Source organism: Cryptomeria japonica, chromosome 10, assembly GCF_030272615.1.
Source record: "Cryptomeria japonica chromosome 10, Sugi_1.0, whole genome shotgun sequence".
NCBI classification, from domain to species: Eukaryota; Viridiplantae; Streptophyta; class Pinopsida; order Cupressales; family Cupressaceae; genus Cryptomeria; species Cryptomeria japonica.
The window spans coordinates 478,602,940-478,620,506 of NC_081414.1; the positions used below are offsets into that span (position 1 = coordinate 478,602,940).

Here is a 17,567-nt window from a genome sequence, read left to right on the forward strand (position 1 = left end):
ATCAGCGTTGCTATGGGTGAAGGTAAATTACTGTTGAGTAAAATCTGCCAACCCTATCTATTTTGTGACGATGTGCTTAACTAGAAAGCTAAACTCCAATCAGAGTTCTAGGCATATATCAGCAATTTCAAGATGCCATATGATTCATTTACTACATATGGGCAAACCGTTCATCGTTATCAACAACAGACTACCAAGATGGACTTAGAGATCAGCAACCGGTTTAAAGATTTGCAGGAGCTACAACTACTCCTATTTCCTAGACTACAGATTCTTCAGAAATATTTTCTCAACTGGAAGCTATCACGGTAACTCAAGAGATGAGTACCATTGATGAAATGGAAGAACTGGTATTTCAGATGTAGACTAAAAGTGAGGTTGCTACCTCATTACTTGAGTCATGGACATTGGCCATGAAAACTTTTATGCAAGACTTTAAATCTGTTTTTGATCAATTTCATTCCTTATTGTCATGAACATCTACTCTATTTTATTATATATGCAAAAAGGGGTTACTTTGCATTACTTTGTCATTGATGGCAAAGGGGGAGTAGTGTACATTAAAATTTTGGTGAATGTTACCATTTCATGTACTTCATGTTACCAGTTTGGGGAGTAGTGTATATGCTTAGGGGGAGTAATTTTGATTATGGCAATTTTTGTTGTAAAAACACTTAGCTGTCAAAATTTTCCAAAGTGTTACCATCAATGCCAAAGGGGGAGATTGTTGGCATTTTGATGATGTTTTGATTTTCATTGATGGACACACACTTTCTTGATGATGTACACACACTTTCTTGATGTATGAGTTATGCTCAATCGGTAATTGTTCCAACCGGTATTGTATATTATTGAATGTATAGTCTTTAGACTATCGGCATTTTGCAGAAGATGTTTACCAATCACAGATTGACTAAAGAGCTCAAGCGGTATGAAGACCCCAAGCGGTACGAGGAGCTCAAGTGGTATGAAGGACCCAAGCGGTAGTTAACTTTTGATCGGAACACTATGATCTACCAATCTTCATTTTTGACAACCGGTAATCGGTATATTGTACTAACTGGTATTAATTTGTGATGAGTTACCAACCAGTATTTCTGTAATGTGTGATGAGTTATCATCCACCAAAACTTTGGCGGTGTGTTTGTGTCGTGTTACCAAATATGTCTAGATGCACTGAACCTAGGAACTTGTAGTCTAATCCTATTCGACCAACATGAAATCAGTTTCCTTTATAAGGACATCATGTCTAGGTTTTTCATGTGAGATTTGTGATAGAAAAGGTTATGTGCGATCATTGAAGAGAAGATTAGTCTGTGTGAAGAGATAGAGTGTGGAGATATTGAAGATTGAAGTAATGTTGAAATGCATTAACAATGAGTTGTCAAGGATCTAACCAAGCATATTGTGCTATTATCTAGATCATTCACTTGTTGATTACTAATATCTTTGACAAGTCTGAAACCCTTAACCAGGTAGGCCCAGCAAAGCCTTTGTAAATCCTCTAACAAGGTGGTTCACAACTGTGGATCTGAAATCCTTTAACAAGGTAGTCTTTAACGGACTTATCTCCTAATAGGATCTGTTCTGGTGAAGAATATTGTATGACCTTAACCGGTCTAGTTTCTATTCTACAGATAGTTACTTGTGAGTTTCTGCTCACCGTGGTTTTTCCCATTTGGGTTTCCACATCAAATATCTTGTGTTATGGTGATTTTTCTCATGTGGGTGAATGCTTTGTTTTCTATTTAGTTTGCATTTATCTTAACTAGTTTATTAGTGAATCTGTTGCACCGATTATCTGCTAAATTGTTTAAGAGTTTGTTTATAGTAATTTTTGGTATACTAATTCACCCCCCCCCCCTCTTAGTATTCATCATTATATGTTCCTTAGGATCACCTTTACCCCTATACTTGTCAAATTTTGGCACATCAAAATTTGGGAGGAAAAGGTGGCATGCATATAGACCTATCAAAAGGATAAGGACAAATATCCTAAAGTTTATAAATCTCGATAGGGGTCCTTGTTTGCGTGATAATAATTTTTTGTTGTGATTCTCACACTTGTGTCAAATATCCATTGGGTTGTGCCATGTCTACTTGATTCATCCCTATTCCTAAGCCACCAACTGGAAGAGGAGGAGGAATGTAAAAATTGTAATGACCATTGGGAGGGGGGATCTAAGCATGATATTAGCCACCGAGAGGTAGTGGAGGAACATAGTTATTGTTTTTATCCTTAGGTAGAGATGGAGGAGGAATGTAATTATTGTAGGCACCACTAGGAGGAAGGACATAAGTATGATATTATTGGTACTGTTGGTAATGTTGGTTGGTATTATGATCATGAGTATGGTTGGTATTAATAGCATGATTTTGGTTTTGTTCATTAGAGGGACCATGTTGTTGATTGGTAGAAATGTGACCATGATTTGGACCATGAGGTAAACTATTGGTATGTGAACTCTTGTTCTTTCAACTGTGTATGCCAAGAGTATTAACATGAGCTCCCCTCTGGTCTTGTTGGGTGTACATTTAGGCATCTTGAATAAGATTAGATAGCTTTTGCAAAAGGGATGAGGGTGAGTCAGGAACAAGGATATCCCAAAATCCATGTCCACTAGTACTCACGTCATTTTGGTTAACCTCCTTAAGTTTAGACACATCAAAATTGAGAAGCAATTTGACACTACTTTGAGCAAGAATAAGAAAGTAATGTTATGGATATTGATGTAACACAACATCAAGAATCTTATTGCACCTATAATAAACCATAAAGTCTTGAATTTGTCCCAAGATTGGAGAATCGTCTTTTGAACCACTTCTATAACCTCAATTTCTAAAGGACTTTTATAAAAATCCTCCTCATCATAAGAATAAGTATCCATGTTTTGAGGCTTTTGAGCTTCTCGTGCTTCTCTTCTAAGTTTTTAGGCTCTAGTTTCAACCATACACAAGAAAGATTTGACATAATGGATGAAATGGCAAGATGACAAGAGGGATCATAAAGACTAGGCTAAGGTAAATTACTAGAATAGAGAGAAGTCAAAAGTTGTCTCATAAAGTCCTAAGATGAGACTTCAATATTTAGAATATTAGGACTATGATATATAGCCACAAATCGATAGATCAAGCAAGATATGACTTCCTAAGAGATGATAAATTCCAAGGTAAGCTAGCTTAACTTGAGAAACTAACATGGTATCCTACCATGAAAGATGATAGATCCACGTATGAAAATCACTAATGTCAAGGATAATCCAAGATAATGAGGAAAAAAGAGTGTTGGCATTTGCATGAATATTGCATTAATCAAATGTTTTGTTGTCATTGATGTCAATTAAGTGGTAATGATATTGTTATAATGTTGTTTTGTAATTGGTAGGAAGAGCTAGTGAAGGGAACTGTAACCAGTAGGTAAGTTTGTGGAGTGAACCGGTATTGCCAAGTATTGAAGAGTTGAACCGTAAACCCTACCAATTGATTTGATAAACCCTAACCAATTAAGTTTGGTGAATTAGTTGTATTGGTTTATGATCTGATGATGAGCAGTAATGATTATGACACGTATGCATATTGTATGAAGAGAGTTTCAAAGTGTTTTTGGTGCGTTGAGATAACAATTTTTATCTTGGGAATGAGCAAGTATATTGCATGTAATGCAAAACGCGTGATGAGTTACAAAGTTTGATGAAGCGATGATCAAGGAATGGTTGAGGCTTTCTTGAATGATGTGCAGAGATTGTTATGTAATCTAACGGTCATACTTGAACCAACTTATTTGTAATCTCTATGAGAGAATTAGGTTTTTATTGTGTTACTGACCTATTGATTTGTTTATAAGGTCGATGAGCTATTTTATTTCAGTGTTGGCAAAGTTCTAGTTGAGTGTGTTGTTGATGAATTGTATGATGTATCTACAGTTTGTGTAAAGGCAAATAGGAGCATGAAAAGGATCTGAACAAGCAAGTGTAGTGCTATTCAAATATATTAGCAAACCTTTGTTGTTTTCTAACAATTATAACAGTTAAAATCCCCTAACTGGGTAAGCTCTAACAAGCTTAGTATTATTTAAATCCTTTAACTAGGTGGTCCATTAGCTTGGATTTCAAATCCTCTACTGAGGTTACTCCTCATAGAGTATTGCTTCTAATAGGGTATTATAGTCAATCCCTTAACCGGGTGGTCCCTAATAGGATTTGTTCTTAACAAGACTTTTTGTAAAGCTTTAACAGGGTTGGCTCCTAACAGGGCAAACTTCAGAAGAGTTCAGATAGTTAACTTGTGAGTCTCATCTCACCATGGTTTTTCCCATTTGGGTTTCCATGTCAAAAATATTATGTCAAGTGGTGAGTGTTTTTGTGGTTATGTTTACTATGGTTGAATTTCTTAACTACGTAATCCACTTTTATATGTTATGATAACCGACAGCAATCTGAAATGAGGTTTTACCTATGTCAGTAAAAGTATTTGGATGTTTGTGAGTTTCAAGTTGTTTTACTATTCATATGTTGTAATAGTCAACCGGTTTATTCTAACAGTGATATTGCATTTATAGTTCAGTGCTTTAACTTGTCAGTTTAGAGTTTGCTTTGAGAGGTTGATTCTAAGAATGGTGAAAGTTTATATCAGTTTTTCTATCTACTGATTCACTCCCCCCCCCCCCCCCCCCCGCCCCCTGCCCTCTTAGTATTTGATCAGATCCTTACTCTTTCATCATACCATCAAAGAGAACTTTTTGAGCTTGAGAAAATCAGGTTGGATGAGATCATGAAAAAGGAATGACTAGAAATGGCAAAAAAAGACATGGTGAAATTGATGGTTGACTAACTAGGAATCCTATTGAATTATTTTGGAAGCTCTTAAATATCTCTAACCAAATAAGTAGAATCAAATACCAGATACGCAGTTACAAAGGCCAAGATTGCGACAAGACTATTCAAATACGTGAAAGTATAAGCCAAACATGTGCTAGGATAAACCACACACATGACAAGACTACTCGGACACATGATATAATAAGTCAAATATGTGGCACGATCTACTACATACATGGTTTTGGTGAAATGTTTGCTTAAGTTTATTTTGAATGTTGAAATCATGACTAAATCTAAATATTTGATGATTAATGTGGCAAGAATACATTGCAAAAAAGATGACACAATGGCTACTAATGTGATTGTAGACACCCAAAAATGGTCAACGCTTGCGAGGTCATACTTTAACATTTGCGCATTGCCTCATGTTAGGTTTTTGCGTCGCATTAACATTTCTCCTATGTCACGCACTTGGTCTTTATCATTTGCGAACATCGAGTCATTCTTCTACATTCTTCATTCATCTCGTCCTCGAATTTGGTCTTGTCGACAACATTATCTAGTCATGATTTTGATCGATTTTACCCTGTCGCATCAATGTGCGTATTCATCAATCTTATCATTTTCGACATCGTCAATCCTAATTAGGGTTTTGTCCTCCTATCAATCTTATCAATCTTATCATCAATCCTGTCAATCTTATCAATCCTATCATCAATCTCATCATTTTTGACATCGTCAATCCTAATTAGGGTTTTGTCCTCTTTTCAATCTTATCATCTGGCGATCGGTTTATCAATCTTGTCGTTTTACGATCGATTTGTCATCGATCATTGCCATGTTCGATCTTGTCATTTTGCGACTGATTTGTCATCGATCGTGGTCATTTCCAATTTTGTCGTCTTGCAATCTATTTTGTCGATCTTGTCATTTTGCAACCGATTTGTCATTGATCATTCTTTGTCTCAATTATGTCAATTTGGATCAATTTGTCATTGTTCCTCGTCAATTGGCCCATTTATCAATCAAATCATTTTGTCGCATTGGTCATTTATCAATTCAAAATCATGACATTAATTATCTTCAATCAAGACCTAATTGTCATTTTCACATTTCTAATTTGTCTTCTAGGGTTTTATGATTTATTCATTTAACCTAATTTGTCATTTCTTCCTCTAGGATTACTAAATTATTTATTAATCCTAAGTTTCTTATTACAATTAAATCTTTATTTAATTGGCTAATTATTCCTCTTTGTGAATTGATTAATAAATGAAAAATTATTAATTAATTCACTAATTCCTAAATTCTAATTTCTATCAATTTCTAATTCCTAATTTGTCATCAATTTCAATTTCCTAATTTTTCAAATTTCTAATTCCTTTTCCCTCCTAATTCATCTCCTAATTCTATGGGAGTGACATTTCAATTTGTCATGAAATTGTCATAATTGATAATCAATCAATTTTGACATGAAATGTGTCATAATTTGTCATCAAATTGTCAATCAATCAAATTGTGCATGGAAAGTGCATAATTTGTCATAATTTGTCATATTGATTTGCAATTTCCATTTGAATTGCATCATGCTAATCTTGTCATTTCTCCAATTTCTCTATAAATTGGATGATCTTCATCAATCAAATCCCTTGACCCTTCGAATCCTTCATGAATCCCGAATTTCTATCAAACTACCGAATTTTCGTTTCTAGTACTCTTGAGCTTTTTGCTTTCAATTGTGTGAGCACTTGTAGGTGAGATCCACAAACCCATTGAAGAGGAAAGAACAACAATGGAGCCGCATGGAAGAAGCATCCGAATTGTTATATGGTTTGCATGATATTTTCTTTTAGATGCTTTGTTTTCATACCTCTATTGAATGTGCTTTGGAATTAGGTTCATTTCAATAAGAGTTCTTTTGATTGAGCTAGCATGTCTTGTGTTTTGATTGATTTACCTATCTTGTGATGATTCCTAATTTCTACGCTACAGTGATAAATAATAATTAAGGCATGTCCTAGGATCCTCAAAGTCCAAATTTCTATTGGTCTTATCATAAAAGCAAACATGAAAAACACTCTTTACACCTAAGGTCAAGGTTGATGGAATCTAGGGGGAATCCCGGGATCTTCGATGCAGGGGTCATTGCTCGAGATGAGAAAGGTAGTATTTTAGCATTTGGAGCAAAGAGATTGGTGGATGGCACTAACAATGAAGATGAGTGTCAGGCAGCAATTGAAGCAATTCTTATGGCAAAAAAATTGGAGGTGAAAAAACTACACCTTGAAGGGGACTCCCAGATAGTGGTGAATGGCATCGCTAGGGGTAGGATGGGTGCTTGGCACCTGGATAAACATATCAGAAAAATACATGAACTCCTAAATGGGTTCAAGGACTTTAAAGTATTGCATTTTCTAAGGGAAGTGAATGCAGAAGATGATGTGCTCTCGCACGTAGGTGCAAATGGTTCCTTGGCTGAACATTTTAATTTCTTTGAAGACTTAAGGGATTTGGACCCCCTAGAATTTGTATGAAGAAGCGTTGAGTATGAAAGGGGAACCCGAAAAGTTGTGGAAAGCTAAGTGTGAACCCATTTTAGATATGCATGTTGCTTATGTGGATTGAGTACACTACAATGGCAGCAAGTAGAGAAAATGGTGGCGTCAACTATGACAGTGAATGGAACTTTGGATTTGTTGGTGATGTGCGATGTGAGGTGGTACGTGCGGTGTAATAATTGGAAGGGGTGGCAGCATTTTGTGACATTATGGTCCTCATTTTTTGGCATTTCGAAGAGGGCTTGCAATTTCCTTTGCAAGCGTTGTTTCTTGGTTGTGTGGCAGGGGAACGATGGAAGCAAATTTCTTATTGCTCACTCTGGGCCAAATGCCTGCCTTTCGAGGCCCTATTTCAAGCCATCGTCTGAAGAATGTATTTAGGGTGGATGAGGAAGAATTTTGGAAGGTTGTTCATTTAATGTTTGGAGATGAATTCCTGGACACTTACTGTCACCCGCGAACTAATTTGGATGTATCGTCCCAATTTGTGGCACTGGCACTGATGGTGGGAAGTTCAAGGGGGGAGGTGACGTGGGTGGCGTCTCTAGTTCTGAGACCAAAATGGTTGGTTGGCCTAGCAGAGTTGGTGGAACATGCAGAGATTGGTGTGGGTTTGTGAATGGAGCAAGGGTCATGGAGGTGCTTAGGCGGGTGGAATGATGTAGTGTAGCCTCTAGTGGTGTGGTCGGCCTCTCACTCGGTTGAAACCCAGTTGGAGGATGCAAGGAAAGGGTGGCGAGATCTACTAGACTTTGTGCAGAAGATGGATCTGACAAAGTGGGTGAAACTATGTGGCAAGCAGACCCCAGTGAAGTCGCAGGCTCTGATTGGTGAGGATGGGTGGCTGATGGTACGACATCAATTCCCATGAAAGATTGCGAAGATTGTGGAACGCAGTGAGTTGTGAGGTGGACGGCCGGGAACTATGACCAGTGTTGGGATGGCACAATCTAATGTAGGACCCAGTCATGCCATCCCCAATTTTTCCAAGGAGGAGGCCCTTGGCTGGTTCCGGTAGGATGGTTTCGTGAGGAATTTTTTGTTAGTAGGCCGTTGGTTTTTTTTGGAGGTTTTTCAATGATGTAAGGATTGTAACCTTAGTGGTAGGCATAGCTGGTGTTGTTTTTTTGTCTCAGGTTTCATTTTGAGTTTTGTAGGGGCGAGACCCCATATAGTCTTATGATAGTGGAAAAGTTGCAGAGCAGCTGAAGTCATGTAATTTTCTCCTTTCAATCAATACAAATATTAAACCTATTATTGATCAAAAAGAAAGTTGATGGAAAAAATACAATTGGAATCTCCATCAACTCAAATGCGCAACACCTTGAGGAGTGCTTTGCATTCTTGTCTTCATGAAAGAAGGATATGTAGTGGGCTCCAGGACTAGAGGCATGACCCAATCACCCTCTTCTCGAAAGCTACATGTATCTTAGACAACCTGATTTTTTTTGTCTCAACTCAAGGGACACTTGTGGTCGATAACTTCAAGGTGCAATCCTACACCCTTGCACTAAGCAAGCCACCAACAATGTCAATCAAAAGGGTAGGCCACTACAACAAAGTTTATAGTCACTATTCATGAGGCTTGTGTGGTTGCACTCGCTGGTAAGCCACTTAAGGATTTAGTGAACCGTGCATGGCTCCAGTTCCACCCCAAAATTGACACCAATAAGATACACCCCCAAATTGACACCAATGGGATACACTCCCAAATTAGGCTCTAATTTTCACCTTTACCACTTATATAATAAGCCAAAGGAAAAGTTTCTTTGGTTCATTCCCTTTGGAGTGATCACTTTGATGAATACTAAGAGGGGGGGTGAATTAGTATACCGAAAAACACTGCACTTAAACACTTAAACAGTCTAAAGATAAACTAGTAAGACAGCTTAACAGATAGACCGGTTATCACACAAGCAAACCAAAATGCAAATAAAGCATTCACCCACAAAAGCAATACAACCATAACACAAGATATTTGACATGGAAACCCAAATGGGAAAAACCATAGTGAGATGGAACTCACAAGTCACTATCTATAGAATAGAAACCAGACCGGTTAAGGTCTTACAATGTTCTTCACCAGAACAGATCCTGTTAGGAATCTCAATCTCTGTTAGGAGATAAGTGCGATCAAGGACTAATTTGCTAGAGGATTTTAGATTCACAGAGGTGAACCACCTTGTTAGAAGATTTTATAAAGGCTACTCTGAGCCTACCCGGTTAAGGGCTACAGACTTGTCAAAGAGGTGAGTAATCAACAAGTGTGTGATCTATCAGATAGCACAGATTGCTTGGTTAGATCCAGTATAGCTCACAGCCAATGCATTCCAACATTACTTTAGTCTTCTTTGTCTCTCACTCAGTTACTACTTGATCTTCTCAGATAAGATCGCTCTTACAACAACTCATCAACCACCTTAAACCCTAGCACAAACAAAAACTTTCAACAACAACCTAGAACCCTAGAAATGATGTCCTTATGAAGGAATTTGATTTCATGTTGGTCCAATAGGATTACATTTCAATTTCCTAGGTTCAATGAACCTAGACATACTCAGTAACACAACACAAAAAGCACTGTCAGTGTGTTGGCACCATCAGACAATCGGTGAATTGGTAACTCATCACAAAATGCCAGTTGATAACTCAACATAGAGTATTACCGGTTCATACAAAATACCGGTTGCCGGTTTGACAAAAATGAAGACTGGTAAGAATGTGTTATGCCGCTTTTCTCCCTCGTACCGCTTGAGATATACGAACTGCTTGGGGTCGACATGCCACTTTAGACTGGGAAACACTTTCTACACAATCACCAATAGTATAAAGACTAGAATACAACATACCGGTTGGAACAAATACCGGTTGAGCTCTAGCTCATACATATAAAGGGGAACTCAATGCAAGTGTGTGTCCATCAATGACAATCACAACATAAACATCAAAAATGCCAACAATCTCCCCCTTTGGCATTGATGGCAACACTTAGGAAAATAAAATTTTGACATCTAAGTGTTTTACAACAAAAACATGCCATTAACAAAATTGCTCCTCCTAAGCATATACACTATCCCTTAATCAATACAATGTATAGAAATTTTGCATACAAAGCATAAACATTGAGATATCAGAGCATATATCAAAGCATATAGCAAAATTTTAAAACCAGATACTTCTCCCCTATACTTCTCCCCTATAGAGTACTTGACTTCTCCCCTATACTTCTCCAAAATAGAGTACTTCTCCCCCTTTCCCAACAATGACAAAGTACCGTTGAACAACCTTGTTTCCATTTGATATTAAAACAATAAAATTTTATGACAATAAGGAGTAGTACTTGTCAAAAACAGATTTATAGTCTTGCAAAAATTGTTTCATTGATAGAGACCAGGACAAGTAGGGAGGTGGCCACTTCTTTCTCTGTTTGCATCTAGGAGACCTGTTCTTCCATGGCATCAACTGTGCTCATCTCCTGTGTAACTGTCAAGGCATCCAGGTTCAGATAACACTTCTGAAGAATTTGCAGATGTGGAAGTAAAACCAGTTGTAGCTCCTACAAATCTCTAGACCGTGTGTTGATCTCTTGCTCCATTTTGGCTGACTGGATGTGAAACTGGTGAACGATTTGCCCATAAGTTGCAAAGGAATCATAAGGTGGCTTAAATGTGCTCAAGTAAGATTGTAAGTCCGTTTGAAGCTTTTGCTTCTGGGCTAGCACATCATTGTAGAATAGATGGGGTTGACAGATTTTGCTTAGTAGCAGATTTCCCTCATCCAAAGCGTCCCTTATATCCTTTTGGTCTTTCAGTAGTTCAGACCGGAGTTCATTCAACTTCTTCACTAGAGAAATGTTAAGAGCCTTTTGATGCTCTTTCTTGACATTTGCCTTAGCTGCTTCTTCCAAGCTCTACACTTTATCATCCACTACTATACATATTAGCTTAAGCCTTGCTAGTGATGATTCAGTGTTGGGAAGATTGGTACCGGGGATCAAACCAGTAAGGGTGTCTACAGCCGCTTGAATTATATCTTGCTCCTTTTTCCTTCGAATGATTTCAAGGAGCTCTTGAGCAACCTTGATGCTCTGCATTAGCTCTGATTCACTTGCAGACTGGAGATCGATAGGACTAGAGATATCAGCCTGTTTGGCTTGACTCCCGGTTGCCTTCGAAGTCTCCATCTGTGTGCTCTTCACCACTTCCGTTGCCTTGTCCTCTTCCGCTTTCTTTTGCTCCACTGCCTTGTCTTCTTCTTCCTTCTTCTTTTTCTTTGCTTCCTTCTTCTTTTCTTGTTCCTTGTCTTCCTCTTCTTTCTTTTTCCTCTCAGCTTCCTTCCTCTTCTCCTCTTCTTTCTCTTCCTCTTCCTTCTTCTTCTTTTCTTCTTCCTTTCATTTTTCCTTTTCTTTATCTTCCTCTTCCTTCTTCTTCTTTTCCTCTTCCTTCTTCTTCTTTTCTTCCTTATCCTCTTCTTCTTTCTTTTTCCTCTCATCTTCTTGCTTCTTTTTCTCTTCATCTTTTCTTTTCTCCTCTTCCTCTTTTCTCTTCTCTTCCTCTTTCCGCTTTTTCTCATCTTCATCCCTCTTCTTCTTCTCTGCCTGTTCCTTAGCCGCTTCCTATCTGTCCTCGGCTTTCTCACTACCCTATTCGGCCTATTGCACCTATCATGTTCCCTCAGAAGGTATGTCTTGAGTGACATCTTCTACATCCAGGGCATCGACATTAATAGTGTCAATTGGTTCTTCAACCGGGTTTCCTTCTTCATCAAAAACTTCATTCAGTTTGGATATAACCGGTTCTTTTTCTGCTTGCAGGTTGGCCATACGTGCTTTGTGATAATGGATAGCATGATCCATATACTAATGAGTGTCTTTTTCAACATCATCAACTCTTCCCTCTAATAGCTAGAGTCTTCTTCTCCTTGTGAAGAAGAGTCCTTTATTTTGGTCCAAAACATCAAATAATTCTGAGTTTGAGAGGTCGGGAAAGTACTGTGCAAAGACTTTCTCCCTAATCTCCTGTTCTTTTTCTATAGCAATGCACCATTTATTATCTAATGCCTTATATAAGGAATCTGGTGTCTGAGATTTAATCTCTGATGGCGACCGGTCATTCTTACACAAATAAATAATAATCTCCTGTAGTACTTCTTCTTTCTCCTCATCACTAAAATCATCATAATAATCTACTAAGTCATGAAGTAATTTTCTCCTAATATTCTTTATTGTTCTTTGACAATGTGTCAAAGGTTTATATGAGGAGATATCAATATTTACCAGTGCAGACACTGTCGGTTCATTCTTCTTCATCTTCTTTGTCTGTCTGGCCTTCTTTGGCATCTCCTCAGACTCAGTCTCTTTAGAGTCTGGTTCATTTGACTTAGTTTTCCTTTTTCTTTCAAAGACTTTTTCCGGTGCCACTTCTGGTTTCTTCTTTGTAGGTGACCGCTTGGTCACTCTTAAAGTTGCAATAGTAGTTGGTGCCAATGCTACAAGCACTGCCTTTGCCTTCTTTGTTGTCGGTTCTTTTCCTTTCTTAACAAAGGGTTTCTCGACCAGTGCAATCCTTTCTAGATAGGTTCCAGTCCTCTTTGCCTTAGGATCAAGAGGTGAGGCAATAAGGGTTGAGGCATACCCTTCTAGCATATTGTACATCACCTCATAGCCCATTGGCTCCACTTCTTCCATTCTAGGCTCAACAGCCTCCATTAAGCATTTGTCCACCTGGATGGTAAAACAGATGTCATCTTCATATTTCTTGATGATGTCACCTGAGATCCTCATCCTTTGACCCATTTTCCATTTGAACTCATCAAAATACTTGTTCAGCACATCAGGGTAACCAGTTCTGATTGCTTGAATGCTTTTCTTGATCTGCTTGGTTACTGGTTGGTCAGGAGACCACTGGACATCTCCTACTCCAGGAAAGTAGCCTTGGAAATAGAAGAACAACCCAACCAATAGTTGTCTGAACTTGAATCTTAGTGCATTATCCTATTTGATCGACTTCAAATTAGATAGGAGTTGCCTCTGCATACCAGTGCACAAGTCAAATGATGCATCCTCTTTAATCATTCGATAAGCGGCATTTACTACTGCAGCAGATACAGAGTTAATTCTGCTGGCAAAGAATGTTCGGTAGCCTATCACCATGCAGGCATACTTAACCCGATCATCCTTGATGGAGTTGACTGTCATGCCTCGTGAATCACTCACTGAACCGATGAGCCTTGACATTTTCATTTTGCTTATTGTCCTTAGGGCTGGCACTTCCCCTGTGTTGCAAAAACTGGTGACTGCATGAATTGCCTATGGCGTGATATCATGCATCCTCTCCAGGTACATCTTGTCACCATGGACCCTACTCAGAATAATCCTAATATGATCCTCGGTAAAGTCTTCCAGAAAGTATACAGCATTATGGAGTTTTTTCTTCTCTAAGATACTATATTCCGGTTTGATTTTCTTATCCTTTCCACAAAATAGACCTAGTTGGGAGTGGATGGCTAGAGACCCTAGGTCTTCAATCTTGCAATCAATATAGTCAAAAATTCCCTCTTCTACTATCACTCCAGCCGGAACTTGTGATAAGGCATTATACTTTGACTTCCTTTGAATGAAACTTTCAGACTCAATGGATGCACTAGAACTAGTATGAGATGCGGAAGCCATTGTAGAATATTTTAAGAACTCGAGAAATACCTTTAAAACGCGAATTTAGGGCTTTCTGATTCTCCTTCACTCCACACTCCATCGGTTGTTGAATCACCGCTTTGTGTTCTCCACTTGACCGTTTGCAATTTGAATTTGAATTTCCTTCGCGATTTGTCAATTTCTTGAAATTTCAACTCAAATCGCCTTTTCTTCGCTCTGCTCTTTGAAAAACTTTTCTTCGCTCGAAAAACAGATAGTGAGAAATTATTTGAAAAATGCTTTTTTACATGTCTCTCACCTACTGCCATTAATGCTCCTCTATTAGGGCGTAAACCCTAATTTGTCTTTTTACTATTTTCGGTCTTTTGCCAAGTGACAGGTATCACATACCGATTAAGGTCTTTTATCGGTGTAAACCGGGGGTTTGAAAACATTCTGCCCTTTTCTCCCCCTAAGCCTTTTGAAGATTAGTTTGCCAGTTCTGATATTTCCACACTAGGTGCAGAAACTGATTCCTCTTCCAACATTATTGGTTTCTTCCTCCAGGTTTTGTTCATGTCCGCTTGAACTATTTCAACATCAATTTCTCCTTCCCAAGTGACTGGTAGATCATCAGATACACTCTTTCTGCTTCTGCGGAATCTTGTCGCATGACCCGGTTTGTTGCAATGATAGCAAATCATTCCAGGTGCTCTCCAAGGTCCATTGTTCATGTTTCCATTCTTCCTTCTGCATGTAGCAGCAATGTGACCATGACCATGATAAACCCAACAGTTTGCTCTCTATCCGGTTGTCGGTTGATAGCCATTGCTTCTTGGTTGATGATTGAAGACATTAAACTGGTTGTGGTTCCGATTCACAAAAGATTCTGGACCAGCTCCTTGGGTCCTCTGAGGATATCTTCCGGTGTTGTTCATGATAGACCTGCATTCAGATACTCTATGCCCAAACTTGTTGCATGCATAGCAATGACCATTGAACTTATTGGATCTACGTATATTGTTAATAAAGTAAGGAAAATTATTGTAGGCTTTTCTCCTACATACATTGGCAGTGTGTCCTTCTTTAAGATAGTTAAAGCAAACAGGTTTGAATTTTTGCTTACCTTTTCCTTTGAATGTCGGTTGCTTCTTTGATGCTTCAGCATTTGTTTCTGAGGATTCTCCTTCCTCATGTCTAGAGAAACCAAGTCCATTGGTATTCTTTACCAGTCTAGCCGACTCAAGCTTTTGCTTTAGCTTGACAGTACTATTGCTAAACTTAGCAAGTATTTCCTTTGACTCAGAGAGTTCTTTGGAGATAGCAGCATTTGTTTCCAACAGGTTTTCATTCTCAGAGATGGCAGTGTTCAATTCTCCTTGCATGTCTTCCTTTTCCACATTGCTTGCATGGAGTTGAGCATTTAGGGCACTCATCTCTTGTTTCAACTTGGAGATCTCACAATCTCTTTCTTTCACTAGGTCTTCAGTTTTTCTTCGATTCTCAAGCTCTTGAAACATCTGGATAGTCAATCCTTCCAACTCTTTTCTCGGGTTGGAGTTTGATTCATTCAACTTATTTACTTCTGCAATTAGGGCTTCCATGTCTGATTCATCTCCAGAACTATTTTCAGATAGCTCCATCAGCTTTTCTACATGTTCTCTCCTTTTTGCTTGAGATTCCTTGAATTTGACCATAAGATCATCATAGGCTTGCTCAAACTAAGTGAGCCATTGAGTAAGTTCCCTCAAGGTGTATTCCCCCATATCTCTTTCCAAGTGGTTAAACTTATAGAAAGGTAGGCTCTGATACCAATTGATGAATACTAAGAGGGGGGGGGTGAATTAGTATACTGAAAAACACTACACTTAAACACTTAAACAGTCTAAAGATAAACCGGTGAGATAGCTTAACAGACAGACTGGTTATCACACAAGCAAACCAAAATGCAAATAAAGTATTCACCCACAAAAGAAATACAACCATAACACAAGATATTTGACGTGGAAACCCAAATGGGAAAAACCACGGTGAGATGGAACTCACAAGTCACTATCTGTAGAATAGAAACCAGACCAGTTAAGGTCAGACCGGTTAAGGTCTTACAATGTTCTTCACCAAAACAGATCCTATTAGGAATCTCAATCTCTGTTAGGAGATAAGTCCGATTAAGGACTACCTTGCTAGAGGATTTTAGATTCACAGAGGTGAACCACCTTGTTAGAGGATTTTACAAAGGCTACTCTGAGCCTACCTGGTTAAGGGCTACAGACTTGTCAAAGAGGTGAGTAATCAACAAGTGTGTAATCTATCAGATAGCACAGATTGCTTGGTTAAATACATTATAGCTCACAGCTAATGCATTCTAGCATTACTTCAATCTTCTTTGTCTCTCACTCAGTTACTACTTGATCTTCTCAGATAAGATCACTCTTACAACAACTCATCAACCACCTTAAACCCTAGCACAAACAAAAACTTTCAACAACAACCTAGAACCCTAGACATGATGTCCTTATGAAGGAATCTGATTTCATGTTGGTCCAATAGGATTACATTTCAATTTCCTAGGTTCAATGAATCTAGACATACTCAGTAACATGACACAAAAAGCACTGTCAGTGTGTCGGCACCGTCAGACAATTAGTGGATTGGTAACTCAACACAGAGTATTACCGGTTCATACAAAATACCAGTTGCCAGTTTGACAAAAATGAAGACTGGTAAGAATGTGTTATGCCGCTTTTCTCCCTCATACTGCTTGAGATCTATGAACCACTTGGGGTCGATATGCCGCTTCAGACCGAGAGACACTTTCTGCACAATCACCAATAGTCTAAAGACTAGAATACAACATACTAGTTGGAATAGATACCGGTTGAGCTCTAGCTCATACATATAAAGGGGATCTCAATGCAAGTGTGTGTCCATCAATGGCAATCACAACATAAACATCAAAAATGCCAACACACTTCTCCAAAGGCAAACCCTTTACAAAAGAAAAAAAGAAGATATTGTGATTTCTCTTACACCTAAGGTCCATGAGGGAGAGGGGAAAGGATACTTTCACAACACCTTTGGGTTCTAAACACAAAGTGTGCAAGTGCACAAGACACAAAAAATAAGATCTCTTTTTAAAGCACAAAATCCAAATGTGAGCTAATCTAAGAGAGCACAAACACTCAACTAGCAACCCCTACGAAGCCACCAATTAGTAGTTGAAAAAAAAAATAACCCCTTTGGGTCCTACAAGATGAGATTAGTAATTTCCAAAAGGGGGTCATTCTACAACCTATAGATAAGTTGCACCACTTCGTAAGTACCAACAAGGGTTAGCCAAATCAAAACCAAATTTAATAATGCAAAAACCAAACCCCAAAAATCAAAGATGTTATAATACCTTCCAGAAACATGAACAAAATTGACTCACAACCTACAAAATCAAAAAACCTGCAAAAACCACGGATGCAAAAAAATCTACCACACATTCATAAGGATAAATCATACATGTTCCAAGATATGCCAGAGACGTGGCAAAATATACCAAAGACGTTGTAAAAT

At 38.3% G+C, this 17,567-nt stretch overlaps 1 protein-coding gene across 1 annotated transcript; it reads left to right on the forward strand.

Annotated features, from left to right (window-relative positions):
• The first annotated feature begins 6,919 nt into the window (after positions 1-6,919).
• LOC131859031 (uncharacterized) lies at positions 6,920-7,351 on the forward strand. The gene has a single exon (XM_059212545.1). The coding sequence runs from the start codon at positions 6,920-6,922 to the stop codon at positions 7,349-7,351; it is 432 nt and encodes a 143-aa protein (XP_059068528.1).
• Positions 7,352-17,567: the final 10,216 nt, after the last annotated feature.